The sequence below is a fragment of the Vipera berus genome, assembly GCF_964194415.1.
Source record: "Vipera berus genome assembly, chromosome: 1".
In the NCBI taxonomy this organism is placed as follows: Eukaryota; Metazoa; Chordata; class Lepidosauria; order Squamata; family Viperidae; genus Vipera; species Vipera berus.
In genome coordinates, this window is record NC_138202.1 from 276,735,949 (window position 1) to 276,755,886 (window position 19,938).

Consider the following 19,938-nt stretch of genomic DNA (forward strand, 5'->3'; position numbering starts at 1 on the left):
TGATGTCTACTACAATAGGTGACCCTAACAAATTTAAATGAAAGTTTAAATTCAAATGAATGAATAAAATATCTGTAGAATATACAGTAAATATTAACTGCATGTTCTTGACAATTACCTTTGTGTTAGATGGATATTCATATTAAAATATGATTTTATTTTCATTTATGTGACTTTTCTCATTTATTTACAGGAAATCATATGGAATCTCATTTTGTGGTTGAAAAATATGAAGACCATTTATTAAAATAATGACAAATATGCAAGCTGCTAATTACACCCACATTTGAGTGTTTTTTTCAGGTATGTCTGAAATACATATTTTTATTTGAAAATGAAAAACAAACAACTTTATATGAAGTCTGAACTGAACCTTTTTATTACTAAAGTTTCTTCCTCATGCTAGTTATACTTCTAAATTGTGGTGAATCTGGTAGCATTTATTAACAAATAAAAACATATATTCATGTACTAGGTCTTTTTATACCATTGAATTCTAGATAAAAGCAATAGACTTTTAGAATGAGAGAGAAAATGAGTTAGTGACTGAGTCTTTTTGAGTTGATTTTAATAAGATCAAGGTGAACAAAAATATAGATCCATAAGATCTTTAGTAGAAATCCCACAATCTAGCAAGGGGAGCCAAATATGCACTTAAATTATGAGGGTGAGGATACTTCCTTAGGGTTTGGTCAACTCGGGAATTTTCTTCCAGTATTGATCAAAGCCACTTTTTCCACAAATATTTTTCATTTCAGCATTTTAATTTGAGAAGGCGGACCCCCTTTCATGTATTACTATTGCTTGTTCCTTTCTGCAAAATTACCCATGGGTAGATACGAATAACCCCACATCAGCTTTATGCTACTCTTAAGATATTATTCCAGTGTATTTAATTATTTGTGTCTCACTTGAACATAGTGAACATATAGTATCAACTAGAAGCAATTCAAGGAAGTGGTCTTTCATTGTTTGTAGATTTTTTTAGGAGTTCACAAGTAAGGATTAAATTCTTCTTGGGAGTAACTGTTTTAATAACCAAAACTATTTGCATTTCCTTTTAGTAAAAATGGGAAATTCAGAAAGCCAATACAGTCTTCAGGGAACCAAAAGTCACACTGTATCTACACCTGCTACCAAGCAGAAACCCTGCTCTCTGAAAATTCGTGGCATCCATTCTAAAGATGAAAAATCCTGCTCCATACGTGGATGGAACCACAGTTCCAGTAATGCAAGCTACAAATCTCGATCATTTGCTAGAAGCTGCCTTTCTCATTTTAAGACTAATCAGCCTTACTCCTCAAGACTCAGTGATACAGTAGTAAAAGTATCTAAGAATAATAGCCATGTAAAGCATAGGACTCATACATCAGGGAACTATGGTCAGGGGACTAATAATGCATTTCTGCCTGAGAATGGTTTTCGCTACATTGGCTTTGAAGCTACCAACAACTACATTCCTTCCAAGGAATATAATGGACATTTCTTAAATTGCTATGGAGAAAAAGAAATTTCATCACCAGATGACAGAATGAGCCCAAAGGTTCTCATCAAGACATTAGGGAAGCTTGATGGGTGCTTGAGAGTTGAATTTCAGAACATTAGCAGTAATAGTAGCATTTCTAGAGAAGAACCCGGTAATCCAGTCCAACTGTTAAGATACTTTCCTACTTCAGAATCTGAAAAGAACAACATGCTTGAAGGAAAGGAATCCTCTAGTACAGACTGTGCTGAAAGTCACCGTCTGTCAGCTACTGATTCAAGACTTAGATCCAGTAAAGGAAGCTCCATTAGTTCAGAGTCATCATGGTATGATGCTCCATGGGGCAATAATGGAGGTATAAATGAACTAGAAGTGTCATACATATCCAGAAGCATTCCAGATGCAAGAATCCAAGTTGATTTCTCCCAGAATGACTGCAAAAAATCATTGAATCAAAGTTCATCTCTTTCTTCCCTCCGTGATTTGTATGGGGATTCAAATCTAAGAAGTTTGCAAGCCTCTAATATCGGATTTTCTGCAGATTACATCAACACACATGCTAGTTTAAGCAACCGGGTTTCGTTTACCTCTGTCATAGATGTTCCTTCTAAGGTGGAGCGCAGAGGATCTCCGCAATACTCTTCCTTCACTCTGCCTTGTAGAAAATCTGTGAGCCTTAATGAGGATGCAGCTAAGAAGGAAACTTTAAAAAGCCGAATGCGTCGGTTCAGTGACTGGACCGGAAGCCTGTCAAGGAAGAAAAGGAAGCTACAGGTATGTGGAATTTCAGGTTTAAAAAGTTAACCTGAAGTATGAATTTTAGTTTCTTTATTGTAGGGTATATGCTTAATTTAGAGTCTTAAACTGGACAACTCTTTTCTATTGGGTCATTGTTTCAGAGCTATTTCCTTACATCAACAGGGAAATGGAATGACCACTGCAAAAAAAGCAGTGGAGTGATTTCCAACTTGCCTGCTGGCTTCCTTATTGAGTTTTCTTGTGGGAAGTTGGCAGGGAGCATCAGAAATCTTCGCTCCTCCCCGCTTCTTTCCTCCTCTCCTCCTTCCTGTCATTCCTGTCGTTTTCTCCCTTTCTCCCTCTCTTCTCCCCAGAATTCCTACCAGCTTCCCCATTTATTTATTTAATTGTATCCTACCTTTATTATTTTTACAAATGACTCAAAGTGGCAAGGTCACCCAGCTGGCTCTCATGGCTAAGGCGATTACCTGCTTTCTAACTTGGTGCCTCAACCAGTAGACCAGGGATCTTCAGACGTGGCCCTTTTATGGCTTGTGGACTTTAACTCTCAGAATTCTGGGAGTTGAAGTCCACAAGTCATAAAAGGGCCACATTTGAAGACCCCTGCACTAGACCAGGGGTGTCAAACTGCCGGCCCGCGGACCCGACACGTCACACGGAAACCACACCCACCCCATTGCCGGCAATGGCAAAACAGTTCTGATATATTGTGTGAGTTTGACATATCTGCACTAGACCAAACTGGCTCTTATTTACTTTGCTTATGGGAAGTTTGAAGGAAGTTGTAGGTCCAAAGCCAGCAGACAGGTAAGTAGAGATTTCTTGCCCCTGCAAATGGTTGTATGTTTATGAATGTGCACTAAGCAAACATTTTTAAAAAAATGATTTTTCATCTCCTGCTTTTTATATACGGTAAACGACTGCGAGGTTCTTCTGATGTAGCTGTATAATGTTAAACGTTTATATTCTTAGTGAATTAAGTAATTTTCACTTATTACCGTATATACTTGAGTATAAGCCGAATTTTTCAGCCCACTTTTTGGGCTGAAAAATTCCACTTCGGCTTATACTCCAGTCAACAAAAAAACTTACCGAGGACTTGTGCGCGGCCGAGGCTTTGGTGCTTCCGGGATCGCGCGCACCTCTCCCAAGCCACCGCCGTCCGGAGACCTGCCGAAGTTTGGGGAGGTTTGGGGAGGCGCGCACCTCCCCAAACCTCCCCAAACGTCGGCAGGTCTCCGGACCTCCGCGCCCTGCCTGCCTGCTTCTTTCCGCTGCGGAAAGAAGCAGGCAGGCAGGGCGCGGAGGTCCGGAGACCTGCCGACGTTTGGGGAGGTGCGCGCGCACCTCCCCAAACCTCCCCAAACTTCGGCAGGTCTCCGGACGGCGGCGGCTTGGGAGAGGTGCGCGCGATCCTGGAAGCACCGAAGCCTCGGCCGCGCGCAAGTCCTCGGTAAGCTCCGGGCGGTCACTTGCTTCGCGTCTCCTGAGGGAAGGGGGGGCGACTGGAGCGGGCGTGTTTCCTCGCCTGCTGGGCGCCGCGATTTGCCCGGGGAACGCGCGGGCCCCGAATGGCAGCGTGGAGCGAGGAAGCGGACAGCCAGGGCTTCCCCGAGAGCCGCGGCCACACAGGGTATTCCTGTGTATTCAGGCTTGCAAAATGGCGGATCGAGCCTCTGCTGGCGGCAGAGGCTTGCAGAGCGCGGATCCAGCCTCCGCCGGTGGCGGAGGCTTGCAGAACGGCGGATCGGCTTATACTCGAGTCAATAACTTTTTCCAGTTTTGGGGGGTGAAATTGGGGGTCTCGGCTTATACTCGAGTCGGCTTATACTCAAGTATATACGGTAAATGTTTTGTCAATAAAGATATGTTAGTTTAAGCTTTTCTGTAGCAGTGTCAGGCAGGCATGCTCTGTTGAAGCTCTACTGAAATCTCAGTTCTGAGCTATCTGTTCAGGGAAATCTTCACAATGGGAGTTAAGAATAATAATTGGGTTATATTATCATTTGCTTTTAAACTGCAACCTTGCAAGGAGTTCTGTATAAACTGATACAAGATCCTGGAAATGAAGCCTGCCAGTTTAAAATTAAAACCACATGCAAAATTTAAAATCACATGTAAAGCATTTTAATTCTAAATAGTTAATGCTCTACACACACACACACACACACACACACACACACACACACAGACACACACACGTACGTTTAAAAAAGGTAAGCATTGTTAGTGTAATTGGGTAACCTATAATTTTGCTCTAATAGAAAATAAAAGGTAAAGGTTCCCCCGCACATGCGTGCTAGTTATTTCCGACTCTAGGGGCCGGTGCTCATGTCCGTTTCAAAGCCGAAGAGCCAGTGCTTGTCCGAGGACGTCTCCATGGTCATGTGGCTGGCATGACTAGACGCCAAAGGCGCACGGAACGCTGTTACCTTCCCACTGTAGTGGTCCCTATTTTTCTACTTGCATAGTCCTTGCTTAAAGCAGCAAACTCAGTTTTCTAATAGTATTTGTGAAAGAAGCATGCCTTAGAAATCCTGGGTAAAATGTTTATATAATATTAAAACAAATACACAGTCTTCTAGTATGTTAACATTAGGCACCTTTCCAAGTGACAGTTCAAGAATTTCATTCTGGCAAGTCAGGAATAACCCTTAGCAAGCAAATAGTAGCTATGAATTGTTGGCTATTAAAAAACCAATGGTCAGCCTATGTTTTATAGATAGACCAGCTTTAGGATTTGGTGCAATAGCATTGGAAAGCTAAGGAAAGGATATTGCCCAATGACATTTGTGTTGGTCCTATTCCTGTATTCCTTATTATATCAGCTTTCTGATGCAACTGGTGTTGGCTGTGCCATTTTGTCTGCTTTTAGTTGTTGCTTCAAGGCATGCCTTTTTTTTAATGCCCTCTGCATTATCCCATATGTCATTTACTTGGTTATCACCTGTTTCTTTGGCTTTACTCCCTTGTCATACGATGTATTCACACCGCAATCCATGAATATTAAAATTAATATAATGGGGCTGATGGAATAGAAGGAACGGGGTGCAGAATTAAAGAGTAAAGCAATTTATTTTTTATTCTGTACAGAATAAAGCATTTAAAGAGATTTCTCATCTTGCATGTTTGATTGGCTTTGTATGCCAGGCAAAACGAATCCAGCATTACCTGGACTACATGTGATCCTTCAAGATTTGGATGTTTAAAGTAAATAATTATGAAATGCCTAGCTAGGAATCAAATTAGCTGTATGTAACGTACTTAATTAAAATTCAGTTTAAATACATGTTTCATGTTGACTTGCTCACTTCTTTTTCCTGGCTCCTTTGGATTGGCACGCTCCTCAAAGGTTCTGTGGCTAGAAACCATTGGATACCTCTGTTGTTTAAGAATTGCACAAACCAATCCCTGTTTATGGCTTTCCCTCATGAGTGCTTTTGGTCTCCATCATGGCTAATCTTAAAAAATAGAAGAGTTTGTGAAGGAAGGTGCTGCAAGCAAGGGAGGTGAAATAAAACTTGGAAGGAGTTGTGCTTATTTGTGAGGGTTCATTTTGGTATTGAAATGGATGCCTGCGGTGGATGTATGGAGCCACAGAACTAAACTCAGGAATGTTCGAGGCTTTACACAGGGCTTCAGGAAATATTGTATATGTTTCATTTTTCTTTATATGTCCCTAGACTCTCCAGAAACTTTAGGGAAAAGAAAGCAAAGCAGCATAAAGTACAAGACTAGGAGAATAAATTCCAGCATCATTAGGCAAAAGCTTAATAGTCATGTTAGAGGTAAGGCTTACAGATACCGTATTTTCCGGCGTATAAGACGACTGGGTGTATAAGACAACCCCCTACTTTTCCTGTTAAATTATAGGTTTTGGGCTATACTTGCCGTATAAGACTACCCCACTGCATACAAAGTCTGCTTGGATTGGGTGGGTCACCTCTCTCTCCCTCCCTGCCTGCCCAGCCCTCCCTGTCTCCAAGACACAATTTTTTTAAAAAAAAATCCCATTTATATCCCGCCCTTCTCCGAAGACTCAGGGCAGCTTACAATCTAAAGCACAAATCGATGTGCTTAGCAATGTACAAAGTACACTTCCGGCATCCAGAGCCTGCCTGCGTTTCTTTAACCTCCACATGCTTCCGACTTTCGACAACTTCAGCATTGTAAACCTTGCTGCTGTTAGTATCCTGGGTGACTCTTCTCCAAACCCCCTCTACCCCAACCCGGGTGAAAACGCTAACTTGCTCCCAGTGTGTGCCTATCCCTCTCCAACCAACTGCCCCCCCATCCGTATCTGGCTCCAGCGGGCTCGTCCACACGTCCCAGGGCCGCCCTCCAGCAGTCCCCGGCTCCGGTCCATCTGACACCCGACGGAAAACAGCCGGCCCTTTCCTCCAGCGCGCAGGCTATAGCATGCAGTCCTGGCACAGGTCCGTCGGCAGGCAAGGGAACAGCTGGCATGTTTTGTAGTGCCCAGGCTCCCTGTATGGCAAGGCAGACTGGGCTGTCCTCCTGAGTGCCTGTGGGGTCCTCAGCAAAGCCCTGCGATGCAGGCGCGTGCAAACGCCGTGAAGCAGCTGGTCGTCGGGTTTGCAGAGCCAGGAACTGACGATCAGCTGATAGTCGGGCTTGCTGATTATGGGCGACCTCCTCCCTTGTTTGTCGGAGCGCCAGGTCATGGAGCGAGCCGTGTGCAGTGGGGGGGGTGAGTAGGTGAAGCAGGGCTTGTTTTTGGAACGAGACCCCCTGCGGGCTCGACAACAGACAGCAATTTTGTGATTCTCTCCCCCTTCCTCCCCCCCTATCAATGAGCTGCCGAGGTTGCCTGCGTGTGTGTATGTGTGGAGGGGTGTTGCCTCTGGTTTTTCCTGTAACATCGGACAATAAAACCGCCCCTAACCCTAACACCCGGCGTATAAGACGACCCCCGACTTTTGAGAAGGTTTTCATGGGTTAAAAAGTTGTCTTATACGCCAGAAAATACGGTAGTTTTCAACTTACAATTGGTTACTTAGCTGTCTTTCAAAATTAGAATGGGCCTATCTTGGAGCGATACAATCCAGATTCAAAATTCTGATAGTCGCCCCTCCCCTTTGTGGTTATGTGACCAAACCTCAGGTGCTTGGCAATACAGATGCATTTACGTGTTTTCATGTATTTCCTATATCAAAATGACAAGATATTATCTCACTGATTTTTGGTAATCGTGATCAAGGAAAATGTGGTCAGCTATATAAAAAAAATGATTTGGAGCTATCTGTGGTCTTGGAAATTTGGGTTGCCCCAGGCTGTAGACCTCCTTGTAGTAATATGTAACACTGGCACAGAAAAGAAAGTTGGTGTATTTTATGTTACTATTACAACGAAATGAATATGATTTAATTTAGTTCCCTTGGAATCATGTAAAAAGTGGTCTTGTGTACTCCACAGAAAGAGTAAATTATGAGTGGTATAATATTAATTGAAATATTACCGCTTTACGCACTGGTGAGATCACATTTAGAATACTGAATCCAGTTTTGTGATATAAAAAAGAGGTTGAGATCCTGGAAAGTGTGCAGAGAAGAGCAAAAAAGATAAGGGTCTGGAAGCTAAATTGTATGACAAACGGTTGAGGGATTTAGGTATGTCTATCAAAAGAGAAGGATTGAGGGAACATGATAGTTGTCTTCTAGTACTTGAGGGGTTGTCCCCCCCCAAAAGGGGATTGTCTTATTCTCTAGGGCAGTAAAGGGCAGGACTGGAAGTAAAGGGTGGAGATCCAGGTTAGAAGCAAGGAGAAATGTTTTGACAGTGAGAGCTGGGGTTGTGAGTGCTCCATCACTGGATGTTTTCAAGAATAGACTGGAAGCTGGGATAGTATAAGGCTCCTGCTTTGAGCATGGAGTTGGATTAGAAGACTTTGAAGTCCCTCCACTTCTATGATTGTAGATAACTGGGAAACAGTATAGATACAATAATCTTACCTGTAAATATGTTCTTAAGCTGGTCAAAGGTTCGTGATAATATTAGCAGTAAAAATACCCTAATTCAAAATAATCCAAAATAAAATCTGACTATTTCTCAGTGCAAAGGAAAGTAAATAAACATCTAATCCTTAGGATGGTTTCTGATTCTACTTTTGGCAGCAGGCCTCATAGTGTCAGTGACTGTGTTAAGAGATCACCTATAAAGCCATTTGAATCAGTGAGTTCTGATATTCCTGGAATAATAACACCCTTCCTTCTGATGTATTTACGTTACTACAATGTTTAATCGGCGTAAGGCACCATAATTCCAACAAATTGCAACAAAGTTTTATGAATGAGCTTCTTAGTAGCAGATACATATGCACACACCTGAAGCAAAGCAATGCTACTTGATCACTGTGTGCCAGTTAATTGTGCCTCTTTTGTACTTTTACAGGAGCCAAGATGCAAAGATTCAAATGAGTATTTTGATACTGGATATGAAAGCCTTTCTACAGACTTTTTTGCTCCTTCCCATTTCTCTGGTTCTCTGTGGTCCCCAAGCTCTGGCCAGATTTTGCCCCAAAGAAGTGAATCAGCTAATGCAATCAGCAATGACATCCTAAGGCAAAATATTTATGAAAATTTCATGCGAGAGCTTGACCTGAGCAGAACCAACATTGAGAACACAGACTCTTCTATGGAAACTGAAGACTCAAGCAGTGAGTCGCTCAGCTCCTTGGAGCAATTGGACCTGCTGTACGAGAAAGAACAAGGAGTCATTCGTAAAGCTGGGTGGCTTTTCTTCAGACCTCTTGTGACCCTACAGAAGGAGAAAAAACTTGAGCTAATAACCCGGAAGAAATGGAAACAGTACTGGGTAACATTAAAAGGTCAGCCATAGCTTGTGGTATTCATATTTTGTAATTGATTTCTAATGCATTTCAGCCTCTGTTGCAAAATTCCTTTGATCGTACTACATGAACACTTAACAGGCTTTATCCCATACACATTCAATTCATCGAAGTACAAATACTCTGTGATAGCAAAACTGGCTGAATTATTTTCAACCACATTAAAGGGACACTTGCAACAAGTTTCTGCGTTTTCACAATCGGATCTCTTTTGTAGCTGAGCTGACTGGTTTCCTGCTCAGCTGGGAAGCAAGAGAAAACCCTTTAAAGTCTGTTTTGCAGTATTCATCCTAAAGCTTCAAGACAGGGAGTTTTTCATCCTGACTATCCCCAGTTGTCACCCTTGCAAAAGTCAAGGAGCTGTGGGGTCTTGCCACCATTTTGCTATACTTTTTTTAGTTGGAATGACTTTTTTCCTTGCTACAAAAACAAAGGCAGTGAGGCAGAGACAAAGATGAGACCAAATCTATCATCCATGGACTGGAGGCCAATTTTTATGATCCCCTCATTGGTCACTTAGAAGCAGTACTGATTAACTCATCAGCCCTAAGCACTTTCAGGAGTGTAGTGGTGAAGATGTTTCTTATGTGCCGTGAAAATGTTTCTAGGGAGTTGAAAGGTACAGCCAGATCTGAGTCCTCAACCTCCTATTGTAAAAGCTACTAGTTCTACAGCTTTGGATGCTTCTAATGGAAAAAAGGCCAACTTAGTAAATGCTTGGCTATGTCCCCCCCTCTTTATGTCTAATTTTTAGAATTATCTCTGACAGTTGTCCATCAGTTAAATGGGAAAAAAGAAAATAGACTTACTTTCCTGTAAATGTAATATTAGTGAAAGATACTGAAATATACAGGTCATGAGTAATCAAGACTCATTGCACTGTAATTGCCTTTTGTGTCCAGGAATAGCATGAAGGGGGTATAACGCAATGATTGGCTGTGTTGCTGACATGCCTCCAATGTTTCCCAAGACAGTCATATGCAGTTTGGGAATATCTGTTTCCATATAGTATGGGCCTTCAAATAATAAAAGCTTCCTTCCTTGTTTAAAGTTAAGTTGCCTGGTTGGCTTCAAAGTTATCCATTCTGACTTAAAAGCCTCATTTTTAGTTCATATGTGTAATGAGTAAGCTGGCAATGATTATGTAGCATTAAAAATGTATATCTTTGTGTATATTTGGTAATATCCTGTTGCAGCATCTGCTTCAAGGCTGGGATGAATTGGAAAAAGAATACGTTTGGGCAAGATTTGCTTATGTTGAAACATTTAAGATATATTCTGCTCTATTCTGCATCTTTTTAAGTATGGGATGTAGAGGCTTAATGGTCAGCCAGGCCTACTGATAATTATAGAAATGAAAGAAATAACAAACTATTTTTCCAACTTTTTATTGAATTTTATAGTGCAAGAATAGATCAGATTTGTTTTTAGGAAATTTCAGCATATTTCTACAAAAGCTTCCCATATAAGACTCTTCTTAGATCTTATTTTATAGCTTGATGAACCTCAATATGAATTATCTGCAACCAAAATCTTTATTAAGAATCACAGTTTCACTGATACTTGTATGGGGGCTTAATGATAGTTCTTACTACTAAATCATGTCAGCCTCATAGATGAAGCGATCAAATTTCTGGAAATGTTAAAAGCAGGTTTTTTTGAAATTAACATAAAGTTAGAAATTTTGCAGAAATTGAAAAAAAATATCTAGTAGATGTATAAATTATTTCACTACTTTATAAAGTGTTTTATGTATCATTTGATCTGGCATTTGATAAAAATAAGCTTGTATAACATTCAAGTTTATTTCATTTAGTTGCAAATATTACTGATGTTATTTTATCAATTGTAAACTAAAATTATAATTTTAGGGATAATCATTGTATACTTAAAAGGGAACTCTGACAAGAACTTCACATTTTGATGCTTAAATATTTAATGTCTGATTTTCTGAATCTGAAGTACAGTGACACTACCTTCAATATCCATTTCTTCTGTTTTTTAAAATCATATCATTTCCATGCTTCTGCAAACTATAAGAAGCTTTTTTTTACTCTTTATATGTCTGTGTGTCCATGTGTATCTGTGTGCAGTGTCAAGCTCTTGCAACCAAGCACCAGTGAATTAATGTATTAATGATGTAAAAGAGACTCATTTACTGCACATGTGTGTATGTATGGTATATAGTACACAAGCTTCATGCTATTCTTAAAAAGTGTATGCTGTAGTGTTCTTCTGGTCTTTTCCTGACCAGTATTTAATTTATCAATGTCTGGAAAGATTGCAACCATCTAGTCAGCTGTTAAAGTAAATTTATTGGTGTTCTGAGGCTTCTGTAGGCTTAAAGCACTACCAGCATTATTCCTTTAACACGGAAAGTTGTTAAATTGGTGCTGCTTAATTATTTTATCTGAGCAAGGGACTATGTTCCAGGCATCTTCTGATTGCAATCAGTATGTTATAATCTGATCTTGGGGAACAGGCTCATGAAGATCATTGTGTTTCATCTGTGAATGAACCATTTTTGGTATTTATTCTTAAACAAAAAGAACCGTTCAGCAGCCTCAACTCTCACATCAAATGGCAAAAAATAAATCAAGCTGATGGATTGCTTCCATTTTCTCTTTTTTTAATTGGAGAGTTATTCTGCATTAATTTCTGTATTATTTGATACAAAATTAAATCTGTATTTCAGAGGATGTTGGTATAATTCAGGACTTCTTTTTTATTATGTGAAGGATGCACTCTGCTGTTTTATGAGACTTATGGGAAGAATTCCATGGAGCAAAATAATTCACCCAGATACGCTCTGTTTGGAGAAGACTGCATAGTGCAGTCTTGCCCAGAACACCCAAAGAAAGAGAATGTCTTCTGCCTCAGCAACTCTTTTGGAGATGTCTACTTATTCCAGGTATTTCCCTGTTATGTAATATCTTTGTTCATTATCAAACTATTAAATGTCCACAATACTGAGTTTATGTACTACAGATAGTCCTCAAGTTACAACAGTTCATTTAGTGACCATTCAAAGTTAGAGCAGCAGCACTGAAAAAAGGCACTTATGACAATTTTTCACAGTTACAACTTTTGCAGCATCCCCGTAGACTTGTGATCAAAATTCAGATGCTTGGCAACTCGTTCATATTTATGACGGTTGCAGTGTCATTTGATTACTTTTTATGACTTTCTGAAATTTTGGGCTCGATTATGGTCATAAGTCAATGACTAACTATATTTACCTGTCTATCTAATTTTTTCCCCGCTACAACTGGTTGATTCCTGATGGGTTATAGTCAGTAATTTGCAATAAGATATTTATTGTATAATCATTCCAAAGTAAGAAATCAAAAAAAAAATCACAGGGTAGGATCAAAAGATAAAAGCTCTAACCAGAAAAAACCAGAGGAAATAGATATTTAACACCAAATAGGCCTGGCTATGAACTGATAGCTTTCCATTCAAATTTCTGGTCCATACTTTTCCAACCTGAGCAATATTAAATTTGTGGATTTCTGCTCTAAACATTTTCACAAATCGCTGGGCAGGCTGGGAAATTCTAGGAGTTGGTCACATAAGAATTAAGAGAAAGAAGTCAGTTATCTTGTAAAGAAAGAAGTCTTTTAATTAAAGAATTCTTATATGATCTAATGCTATGAATTTGAACCAAATTAATTGTACATACTTATGAGCAACTTGCTTATGGTTGATAGCTTTTGGAGAATATATTATATAGGAAAGGTATCCCTTCAATGGGTATAAACAAGAAGAAATAATTTTTGAAATAATGGTTCTACTCATGTTTGTTACATGTACAAATTAGTTTCATAGTAGTCCTGTGCATACGTAGATAGTTTGTTTTTGAATCTCAGCAACAAGGAAGCGCAACTTACATTGTGTTCATTGATAATTACTTCTAACCAACTTAATTAAATTCTAGTCAGGATTCATCCTTAAACATAAATTTATTTTTGAGATTAAATATGGAGGTAAGTTAGAATATAGAAATTAGACACACATCAGATGTTGTAGAAATTCATTCAGAGGTTTTTAAGCTGTACTTCTTTATATCCTGTGTTGGAAGAAAAGTCTTCCTCATGGTTCCATCCAAGCTGGGAATAAACATGGCGACTGCTTTAGGAAGAAGTATGTAGTTTATTGAAGAGATGAGCCAGACAGGAATATGGTCTGGCAGAAAAAAGGACTGAGCACATGTAGGGAGAGGGTTTTTATACCCACTTGAGTCTTTTGTTTGGAGTGATTTCCTGTTCCTGTTTGACGCTATTTCCTGTGTCATGAACTTTTGACCTGTGTCTGAGTGTGCCTTTCTAGTATTCTGATGGTGATAGGTTAATCCTATTACGTTCAAAGGTCATGTTCGGCTTCCTTGGGGCTGGGCTGATGACTCTTTGGATGGGGTATGTAGATTTTAGGTCTTTGTCTTCTTAATCTCCCAGCTCCCTGGATTTACATCTGCATCTCTATAGAGCTGGTCCCTGCTTGGGGGAAGGAGACCTGGGGCTATTAAGAAAACTGGGCATGCTTTCCTGCCTCTTCAAGATCCTTTGAGGAGATATATTTTCCTGCCGTTTTAATATTTCCTTCTCTGGGTGGCTGGCTTCCCACACCTGGTTTGATGAGCATATTTTGAGATAGAACATAATGGTTTTTTTCAGAAAATTGAGATTCTGCAATAGCAGAATTTGTATGTTTGTTTGTTTATTGGACTTATATACCGCCCTTCTCCCGTAGGACTCAGGGCGGTTCACAAGGTATTTAAAATAACAATACAAATTACAAAAGTTAAGAACAATTGAAATAATTAATTTGTAATAGGCATAAAAGTTGGTGGAAATCTTGCTTTTGAATGCAGTAGAAAAATTTTTTTACATCTTCTGTAGGAAAATTGTTATAGTATTATAGTATTTTTTTACTATATTGGCCTAATATTTTCATTTAATCCTACTTTTATCAGTCAAAAATGCATTGCCTGAAAATAAGAGTACTTAAAGTAGCATTGTTGTATTGAATTAAATCTGCCCTTCTTGTAATTGGCAAGACAACATGTCTTCTGATATAGATACTTTAGTTTTCTTTGTTCCACAGATAAGCTGCTGGAAGTGCCAAATGAAGGCTACCTCAGAGTTAAAAGAAATAAGTTAAAACCAATAGGAAGTTAACTAAGTTAGTATAAGGCAAGCATAATGATGGGAAGAAAACAGGTTGACTGAATTGCAATGTTTCTAATGTTGTAATGACTGCACTCTTCTTTATAATCAACCCTATGCAGCCCCTGCATTTTCCTACACAAAAAGCATTTTAGGCTTTTAACACATTACAGAGAATTTAGGAGGTGGCATAAACTGCTATTGGACAGTCACAGAAGTTGTCTTCCTGCTTCTTCATTTGCAATTATTTTCAGTACAATTTCCATTCAACTGTATTTTTTAAAATTAAGCTAATGGTAGGTTATGTAATTGCCATCCTTGCAGTCAAGCATCCTGTGATGCATTCAACCTTTTATACAGAGTTCTTCCTTTTTAGATAAAGCCTAAGAATTATTAGTAATGACAGTTGCCAGTTTTTCCAAGGCAGAATTAGTATAGAAGAAGCCTTTCATTGTTTCAAGGGGAAAATTGCATGCTGTCATCACGGAATTGATCTCATACTGTTGTCCATTGGTTGTGAAACTTGGCAAATTGCATTTTAGCATTCTGTTTAATTTTTTTTAACCCTTTTTTTTAGGCTACAAGCCAGACTGACCTGGAAAACTGGGTTACCGCAATACATTCTGCTTCCGCTTCTCTCTTTGCAAAAAAGCTTGGGAAGGAAGATACAGTCAGATTGCTGAAAAATCAAACTAAAGCCCTCAACCAGAAGATTGACATGGATAGCAAGATGAAAAAGATGGCTGAGCTCCAACTCTTGATTGTTAGTGATCCTAAAAACAGGAAAGCAATTGAAAACCAGGTACTCTGATGTTGATTAACCTCCACACATTACCATTGTAAAATGTGGCTTCTTTAAGTAAGCCATTTGTTAATATTTTTAGGCTAGAAAGCAAGCATTTTGAAGACAGTATGTTGCAGATTAGGAAATCACTGTTGCAGTAGAATTGACTGAACATATATGTTTAAGGAAGCTATCATGGGTAACTGTTCTTGGCATCCACTACTTGCACATATGGAAGTAGTTATTTCTGTAGATTTCTGAAAGTGATACATGAAGATATTCACATTCTCCTGTGTAAATTGGAAGAATCAACACAAAATCCTGCTGCTATCTGAACTATTGCCACCAGACATATTACACCCTCTGCTCCAAAGGGCTTCTGAAAAAGTTCTGTCTTCATTGTTTTCCTAAATCATAATTGGGAAGGGGGCATTTTAACCTCGGGAGCAAGCTGTTTCCAAGCAAGGGAGATAGGATTGAGAAGGGCTGTTTCTGGACTACTCTAACTTTCTGGAGGGTCCCCAACATGTTATCTTGATCTGTACAGATGAGGTATATATTTTACCTGGAACAGATATTCCTGAAGTTACTAAAGCCCTTAGTAGGAAATAGCTAGCAATTGAATTGAGGTTGGAGTCTTAGTGGTAACCCAATACAGTTCCTACAATATTTGTGTTATTCTACTGTATCGGTTCGCACCAGTCAGCAGGCATCCAGTTGCATTTTATGTCATTGCAGCTTCCCAGTTCTCTTTAAGGGCAGCCTCATGTAAAGGAAATTGTGGTAATCCAAATGTGAGATGATCAAGATAGGAGCTCCACTTCCTAAAACTTCTTGGTTCAGGAAAGGCTTCAACTAGCATATCAGCTAGAGGCTGAGTAACATTAATTGTACCTGGCAGGAGAATCCCAGGTTGCTCATCTGACCTTCGGATGTAGCGCTGTCTCACCCAGAGCTAAAGATGAACCAAGAAGGCTTCTGCAAAAGAGCCACACCATTGTACTGTGAATCACTGCAAGCCTATTTTAACCCTCACAGTTTCCAAGCATCCAGCCAAGATTTTTGTGAAGCTCCTGTTTGGTGTGGAGTGAACCAACTTTCCAGAGTGGATAGATAATAAAGAAAGTGGTGGGAAGGGCCAGGTTATGAGATACCTCACATTGGGACGTCTAAGGGTTCAATCTGTTTTCTCCCACTAACAGTAATTGGAATGGCTGACTCAGAAAGAAACGGTACTACTGTAAAACAGGGTCTCTGATCCCAAGTGTACTGAAGACAATTTCTAGAGAACCCTTAAAACTATTGAGAGTTTAATAGAAGAGACAGCAAATCACCTTAGGCTAAATTTAAATACAAATGCCACACGTATTGTATCATACAGTAAACATAAAAATAATTGTTATCTAATCCAACTGTCTTGTTTTGCCAATATCAGTAAGCTTAATGGATGCCTCACAACCAGATTGTTATACTTGGGTTTCCCAGCAACAGGTATTAAGAAGCTTAATATCTTTGATGTCAGATTACAGCTCTTAATAGTGTTATTACGTTTGCCTAAGTTTCTTTTAAACCATTCAAGTTGGCAGACGTTCTATAGTTTAATTATGCATTAAAATTCAACAGCGGGTGAGAGCTGACACTCAGGAGTGCTACTGATTTATTTTGAAATCCTTTAGGCTAAAATATTTTTCCCCATTTTGAAATACTTTAGTATGCTTTTCAGGAAGAAGTAAAACATACCATTTCAGTCCTTAGATTTAAATACATGAGCATATTCTCACATTCACTCTTTTTTAGTAATTATGGCTCAGTTAGAAAAGCTTATTGGGTCATTATTTTATACTCTCATTTTGAGTATATATTTTCAAGCAGTGTCAGGGCCAAGACTGATTTTAAGGTGCACGGGCACGCCCACAGGCATGGGCACAAGAACAGGGCCTCGAACCTGTGGGCCGTGGCCCATTACTGGGCAGTGGCCTATTCACAACAGGGCCGCGTGAGTAGCTGGCTGGTGTGTGTGCACGCACAGCCCCAGTCGTGTGGGTTTCAGGTGCTTGAAGCCCCACTAGTGAGCATTGCGGGCGCTTGGGGCCTCACTCGTGAGCATCAGCTTGCGGTCCCACTCGCGTGAGCACTCTAAACCTCACACAACCATCTTGGGAGCTCACAGCCCCACTCGTGCAAGCGTCACGGGTGCTCTCAGCCTCACTCGCACAAGCAACGGGTGTTCATGCACACACACAGGCGCAAGCCTGCTCCTCCCACAAAACCATCCTCTCTTTCTCCTCTCTGGTCCACCAACCAAAAGGTTGGGGAACTCTGCACAAGAAGATCCTGATGTAGAAGCATCTGGATTCAGGCAATTTAAGCAGAATTTCCTTCTGGAAGTCAAGAAAAATCTGCCCCAGTGACTTGGAGACTCAGAAAGCAGTTCAGTTTCTAATCACAATTGGCAAATTGCACAGTGAAATCAATGTTTTACCGGCTTAACCAACTGCCATTATAAATTGGGACCAGAGCTCCTGCATAAAGAGACAATAAGTATAAACTTAGATACTGTATAATGGCCCTTGGTTAAGCAAAGGGTTTTTAATTTCACTGTGCAATTTGCCAATTGTGATGAGAAACTGAACTGCTTTCTGAGTCTCCAAGTCACTGGGGCAATTTTTTCTTGACTTCCAGAAGGAGGTTCTGCTTAAATTGCCTGAATCCAGATGCTTCTGCATCAGAGTCTTCTTGTGTATGTAGTTCTGGGTGTGCCCTTGCACCTTAAAATAAACCTTGGCCCTCACATCCCTGCAGCATTCTTGGCAGCATTTTCAGCCCTTGCCTAGGGCAGAGAAATAATGATTGGCCAAAGGTTGCCTAGCTGGATTGGTGCTGACATAGGGTTAGAATTCAGTCTTCTGGTTTCCAGCCTAGTATCTTTAAACATTGCACCAAATTTGGTGTCGTCCAATTTACCTACTTCATTTTTGAAATCTTATGGGGTGTTCAACCTTCCCTTGCTTGCCTTGCTGCTGCTTTCATGCTCACCTAAAAACAAGGAGGCTTTAAAGGAGCCAGTGGCATGTTGGCAAGAACATTCTTGGTGTTTTTGTAATTTTTGGTGATCTAGATAGAATATACACTCTCATTATTTAACATTAGTTTTGGATATAAGAAAATATTGCAATAAGATCTGGGGCTGCAGTCTAAAAACTTGCTTACTAGGGAGTAAACCTCATTGAGTCTTATTTCTGAATCAGTATCCATAGCAGAGTAAATAACTTCATTTTTGGCTGAGAAGCTGAAGGATGTATGGGATATAATGGAGATGACTCCAGAGCAATAACAGTCAGAATTTTTGTTGCTTTTTTGTATAGATGTGGGTTAACATAATAAATATTCCCCAATTCCCCCATAATAAATGCTAAATGTTAATGGTATGATCTGAATACTGCCTGTGATTTCTTTCCCTCATGCATCTCTCTCTTTTTTAATGTGAAATTCACAAAAGAAAAAAAGTGTTTTTTCAAAGCAGTTACACAAGAGATTTTTCCAACTGAAGACACTTTATAGTTTCTTTAAAATTCCATTTCTGCTTGTTATCAAATATATCTCCTATAAATATTCATTGGCTTGGTTATGAAGTATTTGTAACATTCTAGAACCTATTATTTTCTCTCTTGGACTTAGTTGTATATATAATTGTGAGGTTATACGGAATGCTTGTGCTACATACTTCTATGATTCGAATGTTAGTGAATGGGTAGATTGCAACGCTATGACCAAAATCTTTCCTGCATGATCCTGAAATGAAGATCACTTCAAAAAGGAATTCAGTTTTAAATGAGAGAAAAATCTAAACAGAGGGCAATTTTAGAGGAATCTAGTAAATGCTTCTTGTGTCAATAGTTTCATGCTGAAGTCCAGAGATACTTAAACAGCACAGTTTTCTGAAGACAGTGCAACTTTACAAAGGCTTCCTGAAGAAAGTGCAGTCTTCAGAAAAAACTGTTGTCTTTATAAAGCTCTGCTGTCTTTCTGAAGGCTTCCCCAAGGCAGCACAGCATTCCAAGGGCTCAGGGAGCCCCATGTAGGAAAAGTTAACTGGAGAAACTGGTTCAAAAAGGTGATAGCAAAGGCAATGAGCTGCTTCTCCCTCTGCCATGGTGGCTGGGCCCCAAAGGTGAAAGAAGACAGCTGGGTGAACAAATGCTTACTGGAGGTTGCTGGGGCTTCATGGACACCGTGGCTTCACGTTATTTCATTGGGATAAGGGTAGCCTGTTGGCCTCTGGTCTGAAAAGGAGATGGCAGAGGCAGCAAGGCACTTCTGCTTTGGCCACAGCAGCTGGGCACAAAAAAATGGGTGCAGGGAACTAGGAGAGAAGGCAACTGGGCAAACAAATGTTTGATTGGGCAGGCTGGGGTGGGTGAGGCTTCCCCCGGGTATGGCAGACAGCTCCAGATGCAGTTCCTGAGTTGCTTGTCACTCTGCAATATGCCATTATGTGGTGTCTTGCTTTACGACCGCAATGACTGCAACAGCAATCCCAGTCCCAATTGTGGTTGTAAGTCAAGAACTACCTGTATTAGAGAAGATGATAAGTTGCTCCAATTTTTTGTATCTGTCATGATGAAGGGGAAATAATTTATTTATTTATACATACATGCATACATACATACATACATACATACATACATACATATATATAACATTTTTATTTTCTTTTAATTATTGTCTCTTTTTTAGTTTGTTACATTTTTCTTAGTTTATATGTATTTTTTTAACCTTTGTAATGGTAAACATTATTAAAATTAGTACAAACATGATTCTGGGGTACAATTACTTATTGGAAATAAAAAATCTCTAGGATTTTACTTATCCTTGACTT

The 19,938-nt window shown here is 39.7% G+C and overlaps 1 protein-coding gene across 2 annotated transcripts in view; it reads left to right on the plus strand.

The window, feature by feature from the left end:
• The first annotated feature begins 269 nt into the window (after window positions 1–269).
• Window positions 270–19,938, plus strand: part of TIAM2 (TIAM Rac1 associated GEF 2) — an 86,406-nt gene continuing 66,737 nt past the window's right edge. For both annotated transcript variants that reach the window (XM_081313713.1, XM_081313714.1), the window contains exons 1-5: window positions 270–303; window positions 1,065–2,257; window positions 8,654–9,089; window positions 11,849–12,021; window positions 14,853–15,077. In XM_081313713.1, the coding sequence (XP_081169839.1) occupies window positions 1,070–2,257; window positions 8,654–9,089; window positions 11,849–12,021; window positions 14,853–15,077 (2,022 nt within the window). In that variant the 5' untranslated portion in view covers window positions 270–303; window positions 1,065–1,069. The remainder of the gene's footprint in view (window positions 304–1,064; window positions 2,258–8,653; window positions 9,090–11,848; window positions 12,022–14,852; window positions 15,078–19,938) is intronic.